The sequence below is a fragment of the Podarcis melisellensis genome (assembly GCF_964234715.1).
Source record: "Podarcis melisellensis genome assembly, chromosome: 5".
In the NCBI taxonomy this organism is placed as follows: domain Eukaryota; kingdom Metazoa; phylum Chordata; class Lepidosauria; order Squamata; family Lacertidae; genus Podarcis; species Podarcis melisellensis.
In genome coordinates, this window is record NC_138537.1 from 94,213,439 (window position 1) to 94,235,474 (window position 22,036).

General features: G+C 41.9%; 1 protein-coding gene across 1 annotated transcript in view; it reads right to left on the minus strand.

Moving 5' to 3' along the window:
* Positions 1-22,036, minus strand: part of ANO2 (anoctamin 2) — a 152,789-nt gene that overhangs the window by 12,064 nt on the left and 118,689 nt on the right. The window contains exons 17-19 of the mRNA XM_081911712.1: positions 19,113-19,170; positions 18,306-18,406; positions 13,101-13,249 (exon numbers count right to left, since the gene is read on the minus strand). Of these exons, the coding sequence (XP_081767838.1) occupies positions 13,101-13,249; positions 18,306-18,406; positions 19,113-19,170 (308 nt within the window). The remainder of the gene's footprint in view (positions 1-13,100; positions 13,250-18,305; positions 18,407-19,112; positions 19,171-22,036) is intronic.

Genomic DNA, 22,036 nt, shown 5'->3' on the forward strand with positions numbered 1-22,036 from the left:
TCCCAGCTCCTGCCCACCTAGCAGTTTGAAAGCACATCAAAGTGCAAGTAGATAAATAGGTACCACTCCAGTGGGAAGGTAAACGGCGTTTCCGTGCACTGCTATGGTTTGCCAGAAGCGGCTTAGCCATGCTGGCCACATGACCCAGAAGTTGTACGGCGGCTCCCTTGGCCAATAAAGCGAGATGAGCACCGCAACCCTAGAGTCGTTCACAACTGGACCTAATAGTCAGGGGTCCCTTTACCTTTACCTTTACATAATCAACTAGGTGACATTGCTCCATGTTGGCCATGAGTTCCTTTCCTTCTGCCTTTGATTTTGTCTTTCACTATTATGTCCAGACTATTAGCCCATAGTTTCATCTCTACCCTATGCTATACTAGCTCTCACCTGTAACATAGCTCTTCAAAGTTGTTTTCAAAGAAATCTTCAAGTTAGAAGGGCCAACCAGGGCTATGCAGCCAAACTGACTGCTTTGGTGCAGACTATGGAAGGGAATAGTGGTGTTTGCTTTGTGAACATTTTGCCCCTTCTGAAACATACCTCCTTTCCACTAAACTCTTCCTTCTTGGCAATTATTTGCAGCATTTATGAAAAGATGGAAAACTGTTTGCAAGGCAGTGAGGTCAGGGGAAAGGGGGAACACCTTGCTTCTTGTTGACATAACTGAACCAAGGCTGTGTCACATTGTGATGCAGTAAAAATAAGGCAGTGCAGAGAGAATATTATGAAAACGATTTATAGGTGGTACATGACCCCAGTTAAGCTTGCAAAAATCTACCATTTGCCCGCTAATAAATGTTGGAAATGTAAAGAAAATGAAGGCACATTCTTTCACCTTTGGTGGACGTGAAAGGATTAAGGCTTTCTGGGAGATGATCTATAATGAAATGAAAAAGGTATTTAAATATACCTTCCTGAAGAAACCAGAGGCCTTTCTCCTGGGCATAGTCGGCCATTTGGTGTCAAAGAAGGACAGAACTTTCTTTATGTATGCTACAATAGCAGCAAGAATACTCATCGCAAAGTATTGGAAGACACAAGATCTACCCACCTTGGAAGAATGGCAGATGAAGGTGATAGACTATATGGGACTGGCAGAAATGACTGGGAGAACGAGACCAGGGAAGAGAGACGGCGGAAGAAGATTGGAAGAAATTTAAGGACTATCTTGGGAAATACTGCAAAATTAATGAATGTTAGAATGATGTTGGTTTAGAAATTAAGTGGTTTTCAGCTGTAATGATTAAGTAAAAAGAAAAGAAAGGTTGAAAATTAAAGGAAAACTAAGGGTGAGGATTTGCTGAATTAATAATTAGAACTGGAATACAAAAAGGGGAGGTATGAGGAGGTCTGGGAAGTAAGTTATAAGAAAATAAGGGAACGAAATTTTACTTGTTTTTAAATTGTTTTTAGTTTTGCATTTTTCTATATTTGTTATTTTTGTGTTTGTGTTTTGTTTTTATTGTTGTGTTTTTTTGTATAACTTTTGAAATTTTAATAAATATCTTTAAAAAAAAATAAGGCAGTGCAGATGAACAAGATTCACATTCAGATGTGCATCTGCAGGCAATTCTACACATTAGCACTTTGTTACTTTTGATAGAATGCACATTTGAATAGAATTTCACTGATTCTTGTAATGGGAATGGTATTTCTTTCCCCCTAAAGAGCAAACGAGCAGGAAAAATTTGTGCAAAAGCATAGAAGACTGGCATGTGAGTTTGTTTATGAACATTTGTTGACTTCCACAGCAAAAACCGAGACTGACAAAAAATTGATGCAGCGCTACAAAGAAAGAGCCTGATTATTGTGTGTCTGCAATAGCCGCTAATGATTTCTCACATAATTGATGTATACAACATGCCTCCACAAGATGCTCCAAGATGACACTTTCAAATCCTGCTACATCATGGAGATTACAGAAGAATGTGGCAATATTTCTTTTGTTTTGATGTATTCTCCTGCTTTAGGGGGAATTCTTCTAAATCTTCAGAATTAATCCTGGAAGGCTTAGAGACCCTGAGCCTCTTTCTGCCTCGCTTTATATGGATGCTAGACTTCTGACTGCCTTCAGCAGGAAAATAATTAATTCTGTTATATTGGCTTTTTGGAAACTTTCCAACGAAGTACCACAGAAATCCTTGGTTCACGTACTCATGCTTAGTAGAAGGGAAGGGAAAAACTGGATAGCAAAATACGTTCATTGCAATCTAAACAGAAGTTCAGTGACAGACATGCCAGCTGGATGCAGGACAGAGAATCTGCTAGTAGGATGGTGTCCTGCATATCCTTGGAACGTTTATTTGGCAAAGGAATGTATATCCCATCCTTTAAAAAATTCTCAGGACATGAAGCTGGGCTGGAGCCTAGGGTCATTGTTCTTAAGTTTGACTTTCTGATTTTAATCTTCGCTTTCTGTTGAGGAACCAGCCATCACCCCTGACTGCTGCATGGCAATTACGCTGTAAATATCCTGCTAGGTTGCCTTAAAGGTAAAGGGACCCCTGACCATTAGGTCCAGTCGTGGCCGACTCTGGGGTTGTGCCGCTCATCTCGCTTTATTGGCCGAGGGAGCCGGCGTACAGCTTCCGGGTCATGTGGCCAGCATGACTAAGCCACTTCTAGCAAACCAGAGCAGCGCACAGAAACACCGTTTACCTTCCCACTGGAGTGGTACCTATTTATCTACTTTCACTTTGACGTGCTTTCAAACTGCTAGGTTGGCAGGAGCAGGGACCAAGCAATGGGAGCTCACCCTGTCGCAGGGATTCAAACCGCCGAACTTCTGATCGGCAAGTCCTAGGCTCTGTAGTTTAAGCCACAGCACCACCTGCGTCCCTAGGTTGCCTTAAGTCTCAACATTTGCCCTGTGCAGTCTCTTCGAACAGTATTCCCATGATGGCAGCTACAAACTAGACCCAGATGCAGTCAAGGTGCAGCTCGTTTTTGAAGCTCACAAAGTCTTCAGCTAATTATAAGAGAGTGTATTATTATTGATTTTTGGCTTTCAAAAAACCTCTCCCGTTATCAAGATCAAGTTATCATTGCAGCAGTATTAGTGTTCTGGCATGCAATGTGTCCTTACCACAGCACATTTAGTTTCTGTTTAAGTTATATTTCATTTCTGGTTTGAAGTCAGCTAGTGAAATGTATAAAGCATCATGCTAGCTAGTGACAGGGTGCTGCTTATTCTAGCAAGCATTCTGGGCAGATTTCACAAAACAAAACACCTCAATCAGCATTGGCTACCGGGGTAGAACTGCACATTGTAAGGAACAGAGGGGATAGTGCTGAGAAAGTGGCCCTTGTTGGGCTTCGTCTCCATCATGCAACTTCCTTTGGGCCTAGATCTCATTATGCTGTATGTTTCATTGCTCTTGCTCCATTTAACGATGTGGTAGGAAAGGCGTTCAAGATAATGACATCAGTTCCAGAGTGAATTTTGAATTGATCTTTATTACGGCCATTGGCCCGTCACACAACAGTTTCCCATACCACCATAATGTACTTGAACCTCCAAATTTAAAACCGCCAAAACTTACAAAAAAAAAAAAAACAGACAAGAACCAAGCAAAACAAAAACAAAAGACCAACATCATACATTACAACAAATTTGTAGCATAAACATCGCCCTCTGCTCATAAATTGATAGAAGACATCAATGGTGATATCACCTAATTACATCCTAAAGCATAGATCATGGTTTAAAGGGATTATCCGAGCCACACAGGAGTCCGTTTCTCTTCTTTAGGGATAGGACGCTGATCAAGAATCTGGCAACCATGAGTGATCTTAGGGGGTCATCATCATTTAATAGATATCTCAATTTGGCTTCAGTCGTATCATCGGCAATTCCCTTAAGATATTGAGCAAGAAACTTGCTCCTGGCCGATAAGTGAAAAGCACAATCAAGAATTATGTGATGCAACGATTCTGGTGCCCCACAATTACAATCACATAAGAGCGATATCTGTCCATTGGAGAATCTATTTCTCAGCACGTTCGATGGGAAGGTGTTGAATCTTGCCTTTACAAAGGCATATCTATGAGCTGAGGAAGTTAAAGAATTCAAATAGTTTGGGAGCCTTAAGAGGGGTAATAAACCAAGATTTAGAGGTGAGCAGGTACCATTGCCCAAGATCATTTTCTGCTGCAAGTCCATCTCCTCTAGCTTACAGGTTACTGTTCTTTTAGCTGGAACTATATCCTGCTCTAGTAATTTGGATGGGGAGATTCCCATTGCCATTATTTTCAGCTGTAATTTTTTTACCCATGGGCTCTGGAAATCATCTCTCCACATACATTGTATCAAGTACAAGTTTGGGAGATTGTGCCATAGAGATAACCAGTGACAAAGTATGTGCTTCCACAGAGCATTTTCCAGGGATACAATATTAAGTTCCATGCGTAACGCTGTATTACTTACACAGTTGGGCAGTTTCAATATCCCTCTTAAAAACTGATTTTGAATGACCTCCAGGTGAGATAGGTTGGCAAAAGTCCCCCAAATTGAGATGGCATAAGCAATCGTCGGGATCACCTTGGCCTTGAAGACTTTCAACGCCGATGGGATATGAAGGGCCCCATCGGTGAAGAAGAATCGCAAGATCGCCAAGGAGATAGATTTGGCTCTATTTGTAACATAGGCTACATGGGCCTTCCATCTGAGGTTATGTTGTAACCAGACTCCCAAATATTGGAATCTATAGACTTGTTCGATGACTCTCCCATCAATTCTCCAATTATGGAGTTTCCGGCTCTTTGAGAAAATCAGGATCTTAGATTTTCCATAATTAATTGTAAGGGAATTTGCGTGACAGTATGATCCAAAAATTTTTAGGGCCCTCCTGAGACCTACTCTAGAAAAAGAAAGAATGACTGCGTCATCCGCATATAGTAACAAGGGGCAGCGATAAAGTGCTAGGCGGGGTGCATGAATCCTTTCTTGGGCCTCTATCAGGGGAGTCCTCATGTCACTTATGAACAAATTGAACAGGAGTGGAGCCAATATACAACCCTGTCGGACACCTCTGTTAATGGGAATTGAATTCGTGAGATCACCCTCCGGGGTGAATCTCACTCTGGCCGCTGAGTTCTCATGGAGTTTGATTATTAGCCAGAGAAGCCTTCTGTCGATGCCCCAGCGGGTGAGTTTTTCCCAGAGGATGCTCCTGGGGATACTATCGAATGCTGCCTTCAGGTCAATGAATGCCACACAGAGTTGGCCACCTTTTGGGGTGGAATATTTCCAGGCAAGATGCTGTAAAATTAGAATATGATTAATTGTTGACTGTTTTGGGCGGAATCCGGCTTGTTCGGGCCCAATTAATTTTTTCTCTTCGGCCCATTGGATTAGTCTGTTCAACAGGGAGCGGGCATACAGTTTCCCCACTATTGAGAGCAGGCTGATGTTCCTGTAGTTCCCCGGGTCATCTGGTGAGCCCTTTTTGTGGATTGGAACGATAACAGCGTCCTTCCATACTTCCGGAATCATTCCAGAGTTGTTAACTGCATCGAAGATGTTCGCCAGGACCTTGGCCCACCAGTCTGCGTGGTATTTTATAGCTTCTGCTGGGATCAGGTCTGGCCCAGGCGCTTTCCCTGTTTTAAGGTTGACGATCAGGTCATGGATGTCTTCCGGATCGGTAGGGGGCCAGAGGGGAAGCTGATCTTGAAATTCGTCTCTTGTGTTGACGATACAGTCAGTTGTGGCAAAGTAATTTTTTAAATAAGATTCCCAAACTGGGGCGGGAATAATAGTTAAAGGGTATCTTTTAGTTCTTTTATTTACCAGGAGCCAAAATTGTCTGGTGTTCCGTGATGATGAGGCTTCTATAATTGCCCGCCATTGATTCGCTTGCCATTCCAGTCTGGCACCCTTTTGAATTTGCTTGTAGGCCGATTTTGCTTGGAAATATTCTTTTGGCAAGACCGTTGCCCCAGAGGCTTTATACTCTTTGTAGATGTTACCAAGAAGTTGTCTAGCCTGTTTACAAGCACTGTTGAACCACAATGCACCTGTCTTCCTTTGTGTTCGATTTATTATATGCATCGGGACAGAGAAAAAAGACGTTAGATCTTCCGACAGATTCGAGAATAGTCTTAGGGTTTGGTCGTAATCATGATAATCCTCAATTAATCCTGAATATGCTTGTTTTAGTCCTTGTTGTAAATATGCTGAGAATTTTTGAGCATGAAGTTCGGACCATTTTACACTTTTGACTTGCAGTACTGGGTTCGTAACCAAATGTGTTGGATGTCTGTCTCCATCTGGGGTCCAGTCTATAGTCATTGTGGCGACCAACGGTAGGTGGTCGCTCAGTTGAATATTTTCAACTTTAAAATGGGAAAATTTGGGGAATATATCATGAGATACCAGCATATAATCCAGGACACTGTTTGCAGAGGGGCTTATGTATGTGAACTCACCCGGTATGTCAGGTGGGCAGTTCCCGTTTAGAATCACTAAGTTTAGACGTAGTACCAATTGGTAAAGAAGGGTTCCTGCTTCATTTACCCTTCCGTCTTTGGAGAGTCTTTGATTGTGGAGGGAGAGGTCATTAATGAATTCAGGGGTTATCCACCATTTGGCTTTGGTTAAGGACTCCCAGTTTGTTGCAATGCGAGCATTGAAATCCCCTGCTATAACATTGGGTATATTGGGGTGTTTGGAGTGACAAAGAATAAGATGTTCCTCCAGGATTCCCCATTTATTGTATAAGTCAGCAATGTTGCCTCCAGGAGGAAGATAAACATTTGTTATAGCAAGTTCGAAGTTTTTCCCCGTAATCAGGGCTGTAATTGCAAGGGTGGAAGCATTTACAAGCGTGAGTTTTGCCCGTATTTTCAAGGAAATTGCTATGACTAATCCTCCACTAGGCCGGCCTCCTTTAGTGGACGGGCATGCTGGTAATGATATAGCATCAAACCCATTAATATTTACTCTCCCCTCTTCCCATGTTTCCTGCAGGAGAATTACTTGGTGTGAGTTTATTAGTTTTACAAAGTCTGGGTCGAATTTTTTCCCCTTCCAACCTGCTATGTTCCAGCTTAAAAGGGAGAACGGGGGAGAGTTTGGCTGAGGTTTGGGTAGTCACAATGGAGAAGGGGGGAACGCTGATCTTGGTGGGTTGTCAAATTTAAAGAAGTCAGTAATTTTCCTTTGACTAATGGTAGATGACTTCTCTCCTTTTGGCGCAGGTGTGCCTCTTGAGCTATTGTGAATATAGATAATATTTGATGTTTTTAGCTGTCGGGCCCAACTAGGCCCTGAAGAGGCTCCTGCCAAGTCCGCTGGAGCTGTCCTCTTTGGGGATCTAACCGATCCATTTGTGATCATTTGGTTTATATGTCCTGCTGGGTCTTCAGTCCACTCTGTGGTGACTCGCGGCACTGTGGTGTCTTCCTCACATGATTGTTGGATTTTTGGTGGAGAAGCCTTACTTGAGGTGGCCACTACCGTCTCAGGACGTGGATGGTCTTCGATGTATGTTGATTCCAAGTCCGGCATGGAGGGGTGAAGGGACAACGATTTATCCAGGGGGGTGTTATCCTGAGTTCCATTCTTGGATCGGTTAATCACAGAGGGAACAGATAAGTCTATTAAGTCTATTAAAAGCAGGGATGAGTTACCAGCGTGAAGGGGAGGAGAAGAGTCTGCCTCCAGCAGTGGGACCTTCCCATCTACTGCAGAGGGCACCTTATATGCTGGGTATTGGGGAATTGTTGTTTCCATCTCCATGGGGCATGGCACCGCTAAATTAGAGTGGGTATCGTTCGTAGGAACTCCGTTGCAGGCGATCCTTAGGAGCTGAAGTTTAAGTAAATCCAGCCTATTTATAATATCTTGTTGTTCCATCGCTGGTAACTCTCCAAAGGAGGCGATGAGCTCTCTTTCCTCCTGGGGTGTCAAAGAGTTACTGGCACACTCGTAGTGTTTGGTTGTAGGAGTGGAGTTCCAGAGTGACTTGTACTATAGAAGTGGAGGCAGGTATCTGATATGGGCCTGCCATTTTTGTTGGCAGGTCTGTGTTTCTTATTACACATATTTTTGCCTTTCTCGCTCACTGGATCATATAAGTTCTATTCTGAACTTAAAAGTGGCAAGTGTAATGCTGGTGGTCAACAAAAGAGGTTTAAAGACTGTCTCAAGGCAAAAATGTAGTATAAACACAGACAACTGGGAAACACTGGCCTGCGAGCGCTCCAGTTGGAGAACAGCATTTACCAAAGGTGTCATGGACTTTGAAGACACTCGAACTCAAAACGTGCTAAGAGGAAGGCACGCTTGGCAAATCCACACTGCGATCAACTCCCGCCTGGGAACCAATGTCCAGAACTGGCCTCCACAGTCACTTACAGACTCATTGTTAAAACCGTGTTTATGGAAGACAATCTGACTCGGCTACGAGTGATCGCCAAAGAAGAAGACTTTTGCCTTTGGAGGACCTTAAACATGACTCTAAACTAAGGGTTCCCATGTACTGTTTCAGAATATCTCCCCCTAACATACAGACAGGTAGAATTGCTCTGCTATCTCTCAGATTGTATGGCCAAAAAGGACCAGAACAGGTGAAGACGGATAATCACACGAAGCTACACAGATTTCAAAACTGAATCCAATCAAGGTGGCATTTACTACGTTAAAAGAAAATGTTATGAAAATGGTATACAGATGGTATATGACACCAGTTAAATTGGCAAAAATGTACAAAACCTGTAACAAATGTTGGAAATGTAAAGAGAAACTAGATTCCAGATTGAAATAATAGAAAGTAAAACAAAATTATTATCAAAAATGTATAACCAGTTGCTTGAGTGGGACACCAAGGATGAGGAAGTAAAGGAGGTGATGGTGAGGTGGGCGGTAGATCTAGGGTATAATATAGAGTTTGATAAATGGAAGGCTTTATGGTGTAAAGATATGAACTTTTCGGCATGCACGACACTTAAGGAAAATATGTACAAGATGATGTACAGATGGTACATAACGCCGATAAAATTGTATAAAATTTATAGAACAGGCGACAAACTGTGTTGGAAATGTAAGAGTAAAGAGGGCGAATTTATTCACATGTGGTGGACGTGCGAGATTCTCAAAAAATTCTGGGAATCTATCTATAATGAATTTAAAAAAATTCTCAAATATACATTTCTTAAAAAACCTGAAACCTTCCTGCTGGGGATAATTGGCAAAGATATTAAAGAAGAAGATAGAACCCTTCTTCAATACGCAACAGCGGCCGCTAGAACCCTCATAGCACAGTAGTGGAAAACAGCAAAAACCCCAACATTAAAGGAGTGGCAATTTAAATTAATGGATTATTTAGAATTGGCAAAATTGACTCAGAAAATAAGAAATCAAAAACGTACAAAATTTAGTAATGAATGGGATAAATTTAGAATATATATGGAAATAGAGACAAAGGGAAAATCAAAATGTTAATCAGAAATATAGATGTATCTAAAAAAAAAAAAATCACAGTAGGCATGAGATAACGCTTACTATGTTATAAATTTTATTTTGGAATAGATACAGCAGAAAGATAATTAAGATAACATTATCCGAAATCGAGATAAAGGGAAGTCGATCAATGTTGTTGTAAAATTAATGTAAGTTGTGTTGTTCATGTTGTACGTATTTTATGTTCTTTTTCTTTTCTTTTTTTCTTTTCTTTTTATGTTTATTTCATTTACTTTTGTCTGTTGTATGTCTGTGAAATATATTTATGCAAAACTTAATAAAAAAAAATTAAAAAAAAGGAAATGTAAAGAGAAAGAGGGTACATTTATTCATGTGTGGTGGGAATGTAAGAAAGTGAAGGGGTTCTGGGAAATGATATATAATGAGTTAAAGAAAATGCTGAAATATAGCTTTGTAAAGAAACCAGAAACCTTCTTACTGGGAATAACTAGAAAGGAAATAAATAAGAGGGACTGTAAACTTTTTCAGTACGCAATAACAGCAGCGAGAATATTGATGGCTCAAAAATGGAAACAAGAAGAAGTACCGACTTTGGAAGAATGGAGAACAAAACTAACAGACTATGCAGAACTGGACAAACTAACCGGAAAAATTAGATTCCAAAGAGACCATAAGTTTCTAGAGGACTGGGGAAAATTCAGAGAATATTTGAAAGCTGTATGTGAGGAACATACAACGCTAGTGTGTTTTAAAGAAGCTTTGTGAAAAAAACAAGGAATATTGCAAGAATGTAAATGAGGACAGAAAATTTTTATTTAAAGGCGATACTATAATTAAGGAATGTGAAGATAGAAATTTAACTACGGATGATTGTCAGAGGAGTTGAGGGAGGTCCAATAAGTTAAAATATGTGATGTGGGAATTTGTATGATTGGAGATTTTATGGAAAAAATAATAATAAAAAATTATTATAAAAAAGGTGGCATTTTAGGATTAGGCTACATCAGTATTTCCATTCCTTCTCAGGAGCATGTTGCTGCATTTCACCACAACATTTTTCCCCCCTTGCAGTTAAAAATTTCCTTTCTGAATTCAGTGACTCTCTCTGTGAGTCCTGTTCTTTTACCCAGTTTTGAAAGTATGCAAACATTCTCCACTGAAGTGCTCCTTTCATCTTCATTTCTGCCTGATGCCCTTTCAGAACAATCTCAACTGACAGCTTCAGTGCTGAGCATCTCAAAGAACTTCCGCTCCATGTGGGTGGTCTGTGTCAATCAGCAGTGAACCTGACAGCTGAATTTAGTGATACGTACTGTGCACCACAGGGAGAAGAAGGTTTAATTTTACTCTGGCTTTCCATCTTTCTTGAATCTCATAGCCAGCACTCAGCATATTGTGCCGCATGGTAAAATTACAAAGATGGTGAGCCATTAATATTAAAGATAATCAGATTCACCTGCTGGAATATATATATGTGTGTGTAATTGGAATAAAAATATTTAAATTGTACCTGAAGCCAGAAATAAAGAGGGAGGCCATTGATATTGGGCTGAGGGCTTTTATTTAACAATAGATTGCAGCAAGAACCTGAATCGCTGTGCAAGCATAGGCTGAGGCCGGGGTGGCCTTGCCACCTCCTCCTAACCTGTATGCTATAGGCAAGCCAAACTCTGCCCCGAGCACAAGCAATTGGTTTTCCTGAGTGCGTCTGGTTCCTCATCTGTTGGTTAAGGGAGACTCACCTGGCACCCATCTCCCCAAGCCCCACGACTCCGAATGTGTGTTTTGAGTGGGTCCCTGTGGAAGGCCTTTTTGCAATGGCGCCTCTCCATTTGCATATACTACCGTTAGGCGTTATTCTCTCTCCTGTTTAATTTCAAGCTGTTAAATTAGGTTAGTTTATTCTGGTTGTTTTATGCAATGCCATATGGATTTTTTAAAAATACTTTTTATTGTCATTTTCCAAAAAAACAACAACAACAATCTTTACATTCATTCTTAATATCATCTTATTTACATTGCACTAAATCGCGCTTCAACTTCCTTCTGGTTTCCTTCTGGTTTCTCTTCAGATCGTATAAATCTTTCCTTCCCTCCCAGTTACGGTTTTCATAATATACATCTCCTCTTACAGTTTCTTCTGCTTTTCTACACACGTCACAAGAGTTATCCTAGTCCTGCTGTAGTTCTTAAGCTTCCACAGTTCAATTCTATATATGTCATAAATTCACTCCATTCTTCTGTGAACTCTGTCCCTTTTTGGTGTCAAATTTTGTTTATCATTATTGCTAATTCAATATATTCAAAAAGATTTGCCTGCCACCCCATAACTGTTGGTATCTCTGATGACTTCCATTTTTGTGCTCCAAGTACCCTAGCTGCCACCATTGCATATTGAAATAACTTATGGTCTTCTTTTTTTATTTCATCCCCTATTATCGCTAATAGGAATGCCTCCGGGGTTTTTTTTTGGAAGGTGTATCTGAAAAGTTTCTTTCATTCATCATAAATCAGGTTCCAAAATCTTTTCATTTCTCGCATACCCACCACATATGATAAAGGTCCCCATCTTTATTTTTACATTTCCAACAAACTTTGTTTCCCATTTTGTACATTTTCGCCAATTTGACCGGGGTAATATACCACCAAATATGGAAAAAATTTTTACTTATTGACCTCATGAGTATTTCTAATTGTTCCTAGTATAAGGTTACCAGATTTTTTTCCAAGGAATCCAGGGACACTTTTTTTAAAAAAAAAGAGAGAAAAAAAGTTATTAAAAAGCTTTTTTTAAAAAAATAGAATATCTTCTCTTCTGTAGTCTTCTCTGTTGCGCGGCCTTCCTCTGGGCCACAGCCTGTTCTCTTGGAGCGCTAGCCGCCATGGAGTAGGCTCCGGTCAGGCCTGGGCTCAGCCACATGTCCTTGCCCTCCTGGTGCTCTCCTATCTCTTCCCCACAGGGGCAGCAGCAGCGGTGCGGCAAGGTCGGGGCTCCCCTATTTTTTCTCCTTCCTCTTTCTCTCTCTTCCTTTTCCTTCTCCTCTCTCCTTCTCCCTGCATCAGCTTTGGGGTTTTCCTGGTCTTGGAGCGCCACTGGGCAGTCGGCTGGGTGGCCAGGTGCTCTTGCACCTGGCTTGATTTGAGTCACGGGGGTGTGTGTGTCAGCGGTTCCCCCAGTTGACGTGCCACACGGGCATCTCCGGTTCCCCCTTGGCAGCGGCAGTGGCAGCCTCAGCAGCCCGGAGCCAGCCTGGTAGCGCAGTTGGCTCTGGATGGCTTCAGGAGCTGCTCACTGCCATGGCGCCCGCCATTTTGCCTTGCCGGAAGTCCCCATATGATGTGTCTTGCGTCGTTGAACCCATCATGCAACATTCATTCCCTACTAATAAATCTACAACACTTAAAATATAAATCCAGGGACATTAAATGAAATCCGGGGACATTCCAGGGACGGATTTTGTCCGGGGACAGATTTGTAAATCCGGGGACTGTCCCCGGGAAACGGGGACGTCTTGTAACCATATCCTAGTAGGTGTTTTTTTTTTTTTTTTAAAAAAAATGTTTTTAAAGAACAGGAGTAAGTTCTGCATGCTTTATCAAAGTTCTATAAGCTTTTTAGAAAAAAGACGGCTTTGATACTAGCGGATGAAAAGAGATATTTCAAAAGCCTTACTCATTTCCATGTATTCTGGCGTCAGCCCAGTGAAAGGTTCTAAGGCATGGTCCAGCTCCCATTGCTGAGGTGGCTTGGAAGGATCAGATTCATTTGTCTTCGTCTCAGGCCCCTCATCCTTTAGCTTCCGGAACAGTTTTTTTAACTTACTGGGGAATAAAAAAAAAAAATGTAGGGAATAAATTTAATTAAAACAGCTTGGGGATCTCAAACAGAACTTTTAACAGCCTCACTAGTTGCCCAGGGAAGCAGCATAAAAGAAAAGCATTATTTTTTGTTTTATGTAGCAAACCTAAATGTGTGTAGAAGCAGCTCTGGCCTCACTGGGTTCTTCCATTTCATCCTCACAACCATCTTGAGGCTGCGATGACAACAAACCAAGGAGCTTTCTGGCAGTTCACCAGGGCATAGCTGTCAATGTTTTCCCTTTTTTAAGGGAAATTCCCTTATTCCGAATAGGATTCCTCGCAAGAAAAGGGAAAAGTTGACAGCTGTGCACCAGGGATGTGAGGTAAGAGCTCTCTCTGCCCCACTGCCTGAACTTACTTAAATAAACACATAAAGCATTATCTGGAAAATAAACTTTGGAGTATAATAATCAAGTATTCTCCAGGAATGACACCAGAGATACCAGCTTAAGGACACCCATGAAAAAAGATGCTCAAAGAATGTTTCGCAGGCACCATACCTATGAGTAAAAATCCAGGTTAATCCTTTGCTGCCAGGATCTTAACAAAGAGCCACGCTAAACCTTCCTCCCTGCAGTCTGCAATAAATCCCTTGAACCTGAAGTATGCGTGCTATGCAAAAGAGATTATGATGGAGTGATAGGTCTATTTATTAGCTACCTGTTCAAACAAAAAAGTTTTCTTTTACACCTAACCAAAGTGGGGAAGTAATGGCAGGTATTTGTAATAAAAAACCATCAATTGAAAACCTTTGAGGGTAGGGAGCTGGACTTTCAGTGCAATGCCAGTAGTGTCCAAACTTTTTTCACAGTTTCTTTCACAGTTGAGCATTTTTTTAGGATTGAAGTTGTTGAGGTTTTGTTAGGATTTTACCTCACAAAATAAACTACCAAAGGGGCCGGATTAAACCGACCAGTGGGCCGGATTAGGCCCCCAAAACGAACTCTGGTGCAATCCTATGGATGTCAACTCAGAAGTAAGATCCATTTCTTACTCTCAGATAAGCGTGTCTGATGGTGGTCTATTATTAGTAATATTATTTGGTGGTGGTTGTTATTGTTTTGTTTTTTTCTCTCCCCCCCTTTCCTTGTTAACTTTGCAAATAAAATAATAATAAAAATAAAACGTGTGTATTGCAGCCCCCATATTCTTAGTTTTGTTAAGAATGGGGGAGAAGAGAGTTGGACCTCAAACTGGTGCCATATGGAGAATTGAATAAAGTGAAGAAAAATGCTCAATGTGCTTTGACGAATATGTCTTCATTGAGGTTGATGATTCAATCCCTTCCCCTGTTGCTACAAGCTACTTTGCCAGTTTTAATTCTCAGGTTGCTTTTCAGATCCCATCTGGGATCACATCTGAGGAAAGCATATTTGTCAAAAAAAGGGGGGGAAGAGGGTGGGGGGAAGCACTGGCTACTTCCATCCAATATAATGCATTTGCCATTACCAGTCTGAGGTTCACTTTTCATTTTTTGCTTTTCTGGCCATTACTGGTGCCACTAACGTTCTGTTTCATTCTTATCTGCCTCTGGTAGGCTGCCTAAAGTAACTATAATGAAAGCCAGTACAGATCATCACTGTGCAGACCTAAAATATGATTAACAAATAACCCCCGTGAGTACATTCTTGGCCGTGTGTCCTGGAAGCTTTGCTCCCTGTCTTGCAGTCCTTTTTTCCACCTGGCCTAGGAGGGCGGGGACTGGACTGACTCCAGCTACAAAAGCTGAGACTGCTGGACAGACTCTTAGGCTGGGGTGTTGTTTGGGGTTCTTTGTTGGGTGGCATACACCACAAAAAGTGGTGGAGAACGGTTTGTAGATATTCTGTAAAAGTACTACTAAGCAGACCCGGCCCAGTCATTAGGCAGGGTAAGGCTGCTGCCTCAGGTGTGCCTTGCCTGCCCTGCCCCCTCCCCCAGTGGTGAAGAGCCACCTTGATCGGTGCCAAATTTGGACAAGATCATCATCATCATCATCATTTATTATTTATACCCCACCCATCCGGCTGGGTTTCCCCAGTCACTCTGGGCAGCTCCCAACAGATTAAAAACAGAATAAAAATCAAACATTAAAAACTTCCCTAAACAGATGTCTTCTAAAAGTCAGATAGTTGTTTATTTTCTTGACATTTGATGGGAGGGCAGGTGCCACCGCCGAGAAGGCCCTCTGCCTGGTTCCCTGTAACCTCACTTCTCGCAGTGAGGAAACTGCCAGAAGGCTCTTGGCGCTGGACCTCAGTGTCCGGGCTGAACGATGGTGGTGGAGAACTCCTTCAGGTAAACTGGGCCGAGGCCATTTTGATCAGACACATTTTGAGCGAGGTCTCAACCAAAACTGGGAGAAAGAGATGTTGTGGAGTGTGCAAGATCTCACACGATTTGAGGCAAGATTTCACCCAAAATTGGTGTGACCTAGCCCAAAATTGGCTGTGATCACTGCCATGACAGGAGGGGTCAGAAACAGTGGCACAAAATACAGTGGTCTGTTAAACATTAAAAGCTTCCCTAAACAGGGCTGCCTTCAGATGTCTTCTAAAAGTCTGGTAATTGTTGTTCTGTTTGACATCTGATGGGAGGGCGTTCCACAGGGCAGGCGCCACTACCGAGAAGGCCCTCTGCCTGGTTCCCTGTAACTTGGCTTCCCACAGTGAGGGAACCGCCAGAAGGCCCTCGGCACTGGACCTCAGTGTCCGGGCAGAATGATGGGGTGGAGACGCTCCTTCAGGTATATTGGACTGAGGTTGTTTAGGGCTCTAAATGTCAGCACCAAAACTTTGAATTGTGTTCAGAAATGTACTGGGAGTCAATGTAGGTCTTTCAAGACCGGTGTTATGTGGTCTCGGCGGCCGCTCCCAGTCACCAGCCTAGCTGCCGCATTCTGGATTAGTTGTAGTTTCCAGGTCACCTTCAAAGGTAGCCCCACGTAGAGCGCATTGCAGTAATCCAAGCGAAAGATAACTAGAGCATGCACCACTCTAGTGAGACAGATTTCACCGTCTTATGGAAACTCTCTTGACTTCCCTCACTTTTGCTCAGACATCTTTGCCAAAACATTCCAAAATACTTGCCTCGCATTCCTGCTACAGATAGCATTGAGAGGCCACCTTGTTTATGACAGAAGGCTCCTCCCAGTACTGTATCAGACACCTTTTCCACACACGTGTTCCTAAAAAATTGCAGTATCACTCTCGTTTTTAAATGTGTTGCAAGTAATTTATGTTAATCAATTTACTCATAAGGAACTAATTTGTTAGGGGAAATAAAACCCCAGCACCTTTTCTCTTATGCTAATTAAATTTGACAGTTGAATTCATTCATTCATTCATTCATTCATTCATTCGTTTGTTTGTTTGTTTGTTTCAGTATTGTTAATTTTGCTCACTACTATTTATAAAGCTGGGTTTTTTTCCTCCATGGATGTTATGTTATATCAAATACTAATGTATTATATTATTCTCTCAACCCTCACCCCGCTCACCCCCCATATAGTATCATGTACAGTGGTGCCCCGCAAGACGAACGCCTCGCAAGACGGAAAACCTGCTAGACGAAAGGGTTTTCCGTTTTGGAGGCGCTTCGCAAAACGAATTTCCCTATGGGCTTGCTTCGCAAGACGAAAATGTCTTGCAAGTTCCTGTGGGTTTTTTCCCCTTCCCCCCTTTTCCTAAGCCGCTAAGCCGCTTATCAGCTGATCGCTAAAAGCTGCTAAACCGCTAATAGCGCTAATCCGCTAATGGGCTTGCTTCGCAAGACAAAAAAACCGCTAGACGAAGAGCCTCACGGAACGGATTAATTTCATCTTGCGAGGCACCACTGTATTGTATATTTTTCTTTGTTGTGAGACCTTTGGGTGACAAGCAACTAATAAGTTTAAACAACAATAATAATGTATGCAAGCAATAGTAATATTTCAGTAGGCTTTGGCAAATGGGATCATCTTAATAAATGGTCCTGGTTGCGGGCAGACCCTCAAACTGGTCCCCCCCCCAGCATGGGTGGAGCTATCGCCCTCACGCCGAGGTGGCACCACAATCACCCAGGGCTATTGCCCAATCATGTCAAAGGGTGATAGTGGGCGAAAGTATAAAAGCAGCCGTGTGATGTGTGCCGGTCTCCTGCTTTGCGCTGCCAAACACCCACCCTTTAATTTAGATCCTTTGGCCTTGCTTTGGACTTTGACTGGTTGCCCGGCTTGAGTCGGGGGCTGGGTAGGGATTTTTTTCCATTTGGCAAATTGGCACAGGCCACTTGGTTTGTGCCTACCTCTTAGCAACCGTCACAACTTTGTAAGGTTTGGCGGTTAGGCATTGGCTTATGATGAATGGGGGGGGGAGGTCGGCCATCGCCTGCCCCTCCAGTTTCAAGGGTATTCCGTAAAAGGAAGCCAGGGCCTGGTTCCTGTCCGAAGTCCGCTTGAAGGGTGAGGGCCATGCCAGGCCTCTGGGAACACCAGGGGAGATGCAGGCGGGTTTCTCCAAAGCAATTTCCCTTTGGGTGGTTTACCCTTACAGACTTCCTGCAAAGGGGGAAGGAGTCAGATATACCGTATTTTTTGCTCTATAAGACTCACTTTTTCCCTCCTAAAAAGTAAGGGGAAATGTGTGTGCGTCTTATGGAGTGAATGCAGGCTGCACAGTTATCCTAGAAGCCAGAACAGCAAGAGGGATTGCTGCTTTCACTGCACAGCGATCCCTCTTGCTATTCTGGCTTCTGAGATTCAGAATATTTTTCTTCTTGTTTTCCTCCTCCAAAAACTAGGTGCGTCTTGTGGTCAGGTGCGTCTTATAGAGCGAAAAATACAGTAGTCTTGCCAATGCCTAAGCCAATACCGCTATCATTCCTGTAATCAATAAAGTTATGGCCAAATTTTTGCCCCAAAACCTTAAAAAAAATATCTGTGTCCATGTGAATTTATTTATTCTTATGGGGGTCAGTTTGGGGGTCTTGCCATGCAAACCAAAAGCCACGACATGATACCTTACAGAAACAAGAGCACGAATGTGAATGAAATACATACGGAACTCCAATTTCAAAGATGTTATTTTGGATCAGCTGTTTTCCCAACATGATAATACTCAGCTGAATGCAAAGCTCCATCAAGCAGCCTCCAGGAGCACACTAGAGGGCAAGAGAAAGGGCAAGGGGGAGACACAACATCACTAAGTAGAGGTTTCCGGAGAGTGGGTAATACAGGGGGGGGGCAACACCCGCAGTGCCATTGCTTGTCTCTGCAGCAGGGCATGCAAGCAACTGGGCATTCCCACATATTTGCCAAGCATCAATCTGAGCTTCAGGAAAACGGCAGCTTTAGAAAACCCAGCTGAGAATAATGACACCCTTATGTGTTTTTGCCTCCAGATAATCAGAATTATAATATTACATACTTTCAAGCAGCACAGCAGATTTAGGAAATATCTATTTTTTACTCATTCCCCCCCCATCTTAAATCCAGTTCGTCCCATTTCTATACCAGTTTGAGTTGTGTGTGTGTATTTAATGAAAATTCAGCAGCCTTTTAGTCTATGTTTCTCCTGGTGCTATTTTTGTATGCCGTTTTAGCTAATGTAACACATTGTACAAGTAATTATCCGTAATAGAATGCATATATATATATATTTATGCACACTTTGTCTAATACATACTTCTGTGTATGTTTCTTGGTTAGTGAACTACACAGCAAAACTCAGAGAATATTTTGAAGGACAGCTGTGTTCCCATATTATTTTGGATGCGTGAATTCAGTTAGATTCACGTTAAAATGCAAAGCAAACTGAATCCCTCTCCCTTCTCTATTTCAAAGTAAGATTTAAAACTGGATACTTACCTCTTCCATTCGGTAACCAGCAAATACATACACATAATGTCCAGGTCGGCCTACAAACCTGAGAACAAGGACACACATCTGGATTAAATCAGTATCAGAACGATAAATTAAAATAGCTTACTTTGTGCAGCCAAATGATGAATACGGTTTTAAAATTAATAGAGGACAATTATATTTTATAACTAACTAAGGCTGCAATGGGACGCCCGGGTGGCGCTGTGGGTTAAACCACAGAGCCTAGGACTTGCCGATCAAAAGGTCAGCGGTTCAAATCCCCACAATGGGATGAGCTCCTGTTGCTCGGTCCCTGCTCCTGCCAACCTAGCAGTTCGAAAGCACGTCAAAGTGCAAGTAGATAAATAGGTACTGCTCCGGCGGGAAGGTAAATGGTGTGCTGTTCTGGTTCGCCAGAAGCAGCTTAGTCCTGCTGGCCACATGACCTGGAAGCTGTACGCCGGCTCCCTCGGCAAATAAAGCGAGATGAGTGCCGCAACCCCAGAGTCGGTCACGACTGGACCTAATGGTCAGGGGTCCCTTTACCTTTAAGGCTTCAATAGTGGGATGCGGGTGGCACTGTGGTCTAAACCACTGAGCCTCGGGTTTGCCGAGCGGAAGATCACCAGTTCGAATCCCCGCAACAGGGTGAGCTCCCATTGCTCGGTCCCAGCTCCTGCCCACCTAGCAGTTCGAAAGCACATCAAAGTGCAAGTAGATAAATAGATACCGCTCTGGTGGGAATGTATACGGCATTTCCATGCGCTGCTCTGGTTCGCCAGAAGCGGCTTAGTCATGCTGGACACATGACCCGGAAAAACAGACAAACGTCGGCTCCCTTGGCCAGTAAAGCGAGATGAGCGCCGCAACCCCAGAGTTGTCCACGACTGGACTTCATGGTCAGGGGTCCCTTTACCTTTTAAAGCTGCAATACTTAGGATTGTGTGTGAAACCCAAAGACAGCTAGCCCACCATTTCCAATGTCCTGGGAGGCCTGAGCCAGCAGGGCAGAAGTGTGGGTAGAAGAGTGACCCCCCCCCCAGTTCCCCTGCTTTCCACTGGAAGCTGGTGAGGTGAGGTGAGAGATGCGGATAGACTCCTGAGCATGTCTAAATCTCCCCCCAGTTTGAGTGTGTGTGAGGGGACCAAGGAAGCTTTGAATCCACCCCTTCCCGGTCTTTCCCTGGTATGTCTCAGAAACATCCCCCTGATCTACTATAGTAGATCAAGACTGATGGACACTTGTTGGGGGCTGAAACCAGGAAAGGGGGGTGGAGTTTGGGAATCCAAAGGGTTCATAATTACAATTTAATCTGTTTTTATTTTGTTTGTTATTAGTATGAAAATTGGGAAATTCGTGGAAGGGAATCTTGGTCGACCTTAGAAAAAATGTTTTAAGAATAAGAATTGATGGATAAGTATTGATGTTTAAGTTTGGATAAGGTAGAATTGGACTTTAAAATGAATTAAATTAAATGAAAATAAGGTTAGCAAAAATAAATTGAGGAAAGGGATGAAGGAGAAAAAGTAAAATAATAATATGTTAAGATAAATTATTAAGTTAAAGTTGAGAAATAAGTAATAAGGATTTGCTGAGCTAATAATTTGAATTGGAATACAAGAAGGGGAGGTGCGAGGAGGTCTGAGAAATAAGTCAAAAGAAATTAAGTAATTGAAATTGTGGTTTTTTTAACTGTTTTTTAAGTTTTGTACTTTTGTACTTTTGTATGTTTGTTGTTTGTTGTTTAATTTTTGTTTTGTTTTATTGTGGAAAAAGCTAATAAATATTCATTAAAAAAACAAAAAACCAGAAACATCCCCCTGGGGGGCCCTACCAAACTCTGAGAGAGGATTCAATCTATCTAAGATTGCAGCCTTAGGCACACACACACACACACACACACACACTTTCCCCCTCCGCCCCCCAGTTTCAGATGGTAATACAACTATATTAATATAAAAAAATTAAATTTTAAATTTTTAAAATTTGTTTTACTGCAAAGTGAATACATCAATACAAAACCACACATAAAGAATAATATGGAGAAAGAAAAAGTAGAGAAGAAAAAGGAAAGAAAATGCAAAGAAAAATAGACAGTAAAAGAATAAAGAAAAGTATAATATTTCAATACGATAAACACTATTTTACAAAATAATAGACTTCCGTCACTCTCACAACACTTCCTTTCACATTTCACATTTTATCTGTATTTCAGTATTATTTTCATCTTCGTATATAGATATGTATGTTTCTCCTTTTCCATTCACGTCATTCTAGACACAGCCAAATTTTTACATTAGAACTTTGTCTTTCTTAATAATCATTCAAGCAATTCCATTCCTTCTTGACTGTATTCATTGGCTTTGGTCTTATTATATCTGTCAATTTGGCCAGTTCCAAATATTCACATAATTTATATAACCATCCCTCTTTGGTCGGTACCTGGTTACCCTTCCAGTACTTAGCCACCAGGATTCTTGCCGCTGATGTCACGTACAGAAATAATTTAGTATTTTCTTTTGGAATAACACTATTCAGTGTTCCCAAAAGATATGTTTCTGGTCTTTTGCTATGTGAAATTCTTAGTAACTTTTTTTATTTCTTCATGGATCATGTCCCAGAACTTTCTGATCTCTGGACATCTCCACCACATATGGTAGAAGGTTCCAATCTGCTTTGTGCATCTCCTACACTTACTACTAAGCGATTTGTTCATTTTAGCCAATCTCTCCAGTGATAAATATATAAATAAATTTACAAACACATATATAGTTGCAGATTTTGCCATTTGAAATTTTAAAAGTTTTTGTTATATAAAATAATAATATTATTCTTTGAAAATTGTTGTGACTCTCACTTCTCGATCTAGCCCTACAGAGAGCAGGAAGTCTTCCATTCATTCCAGTTAATATTGCGTAACTGAGAATTT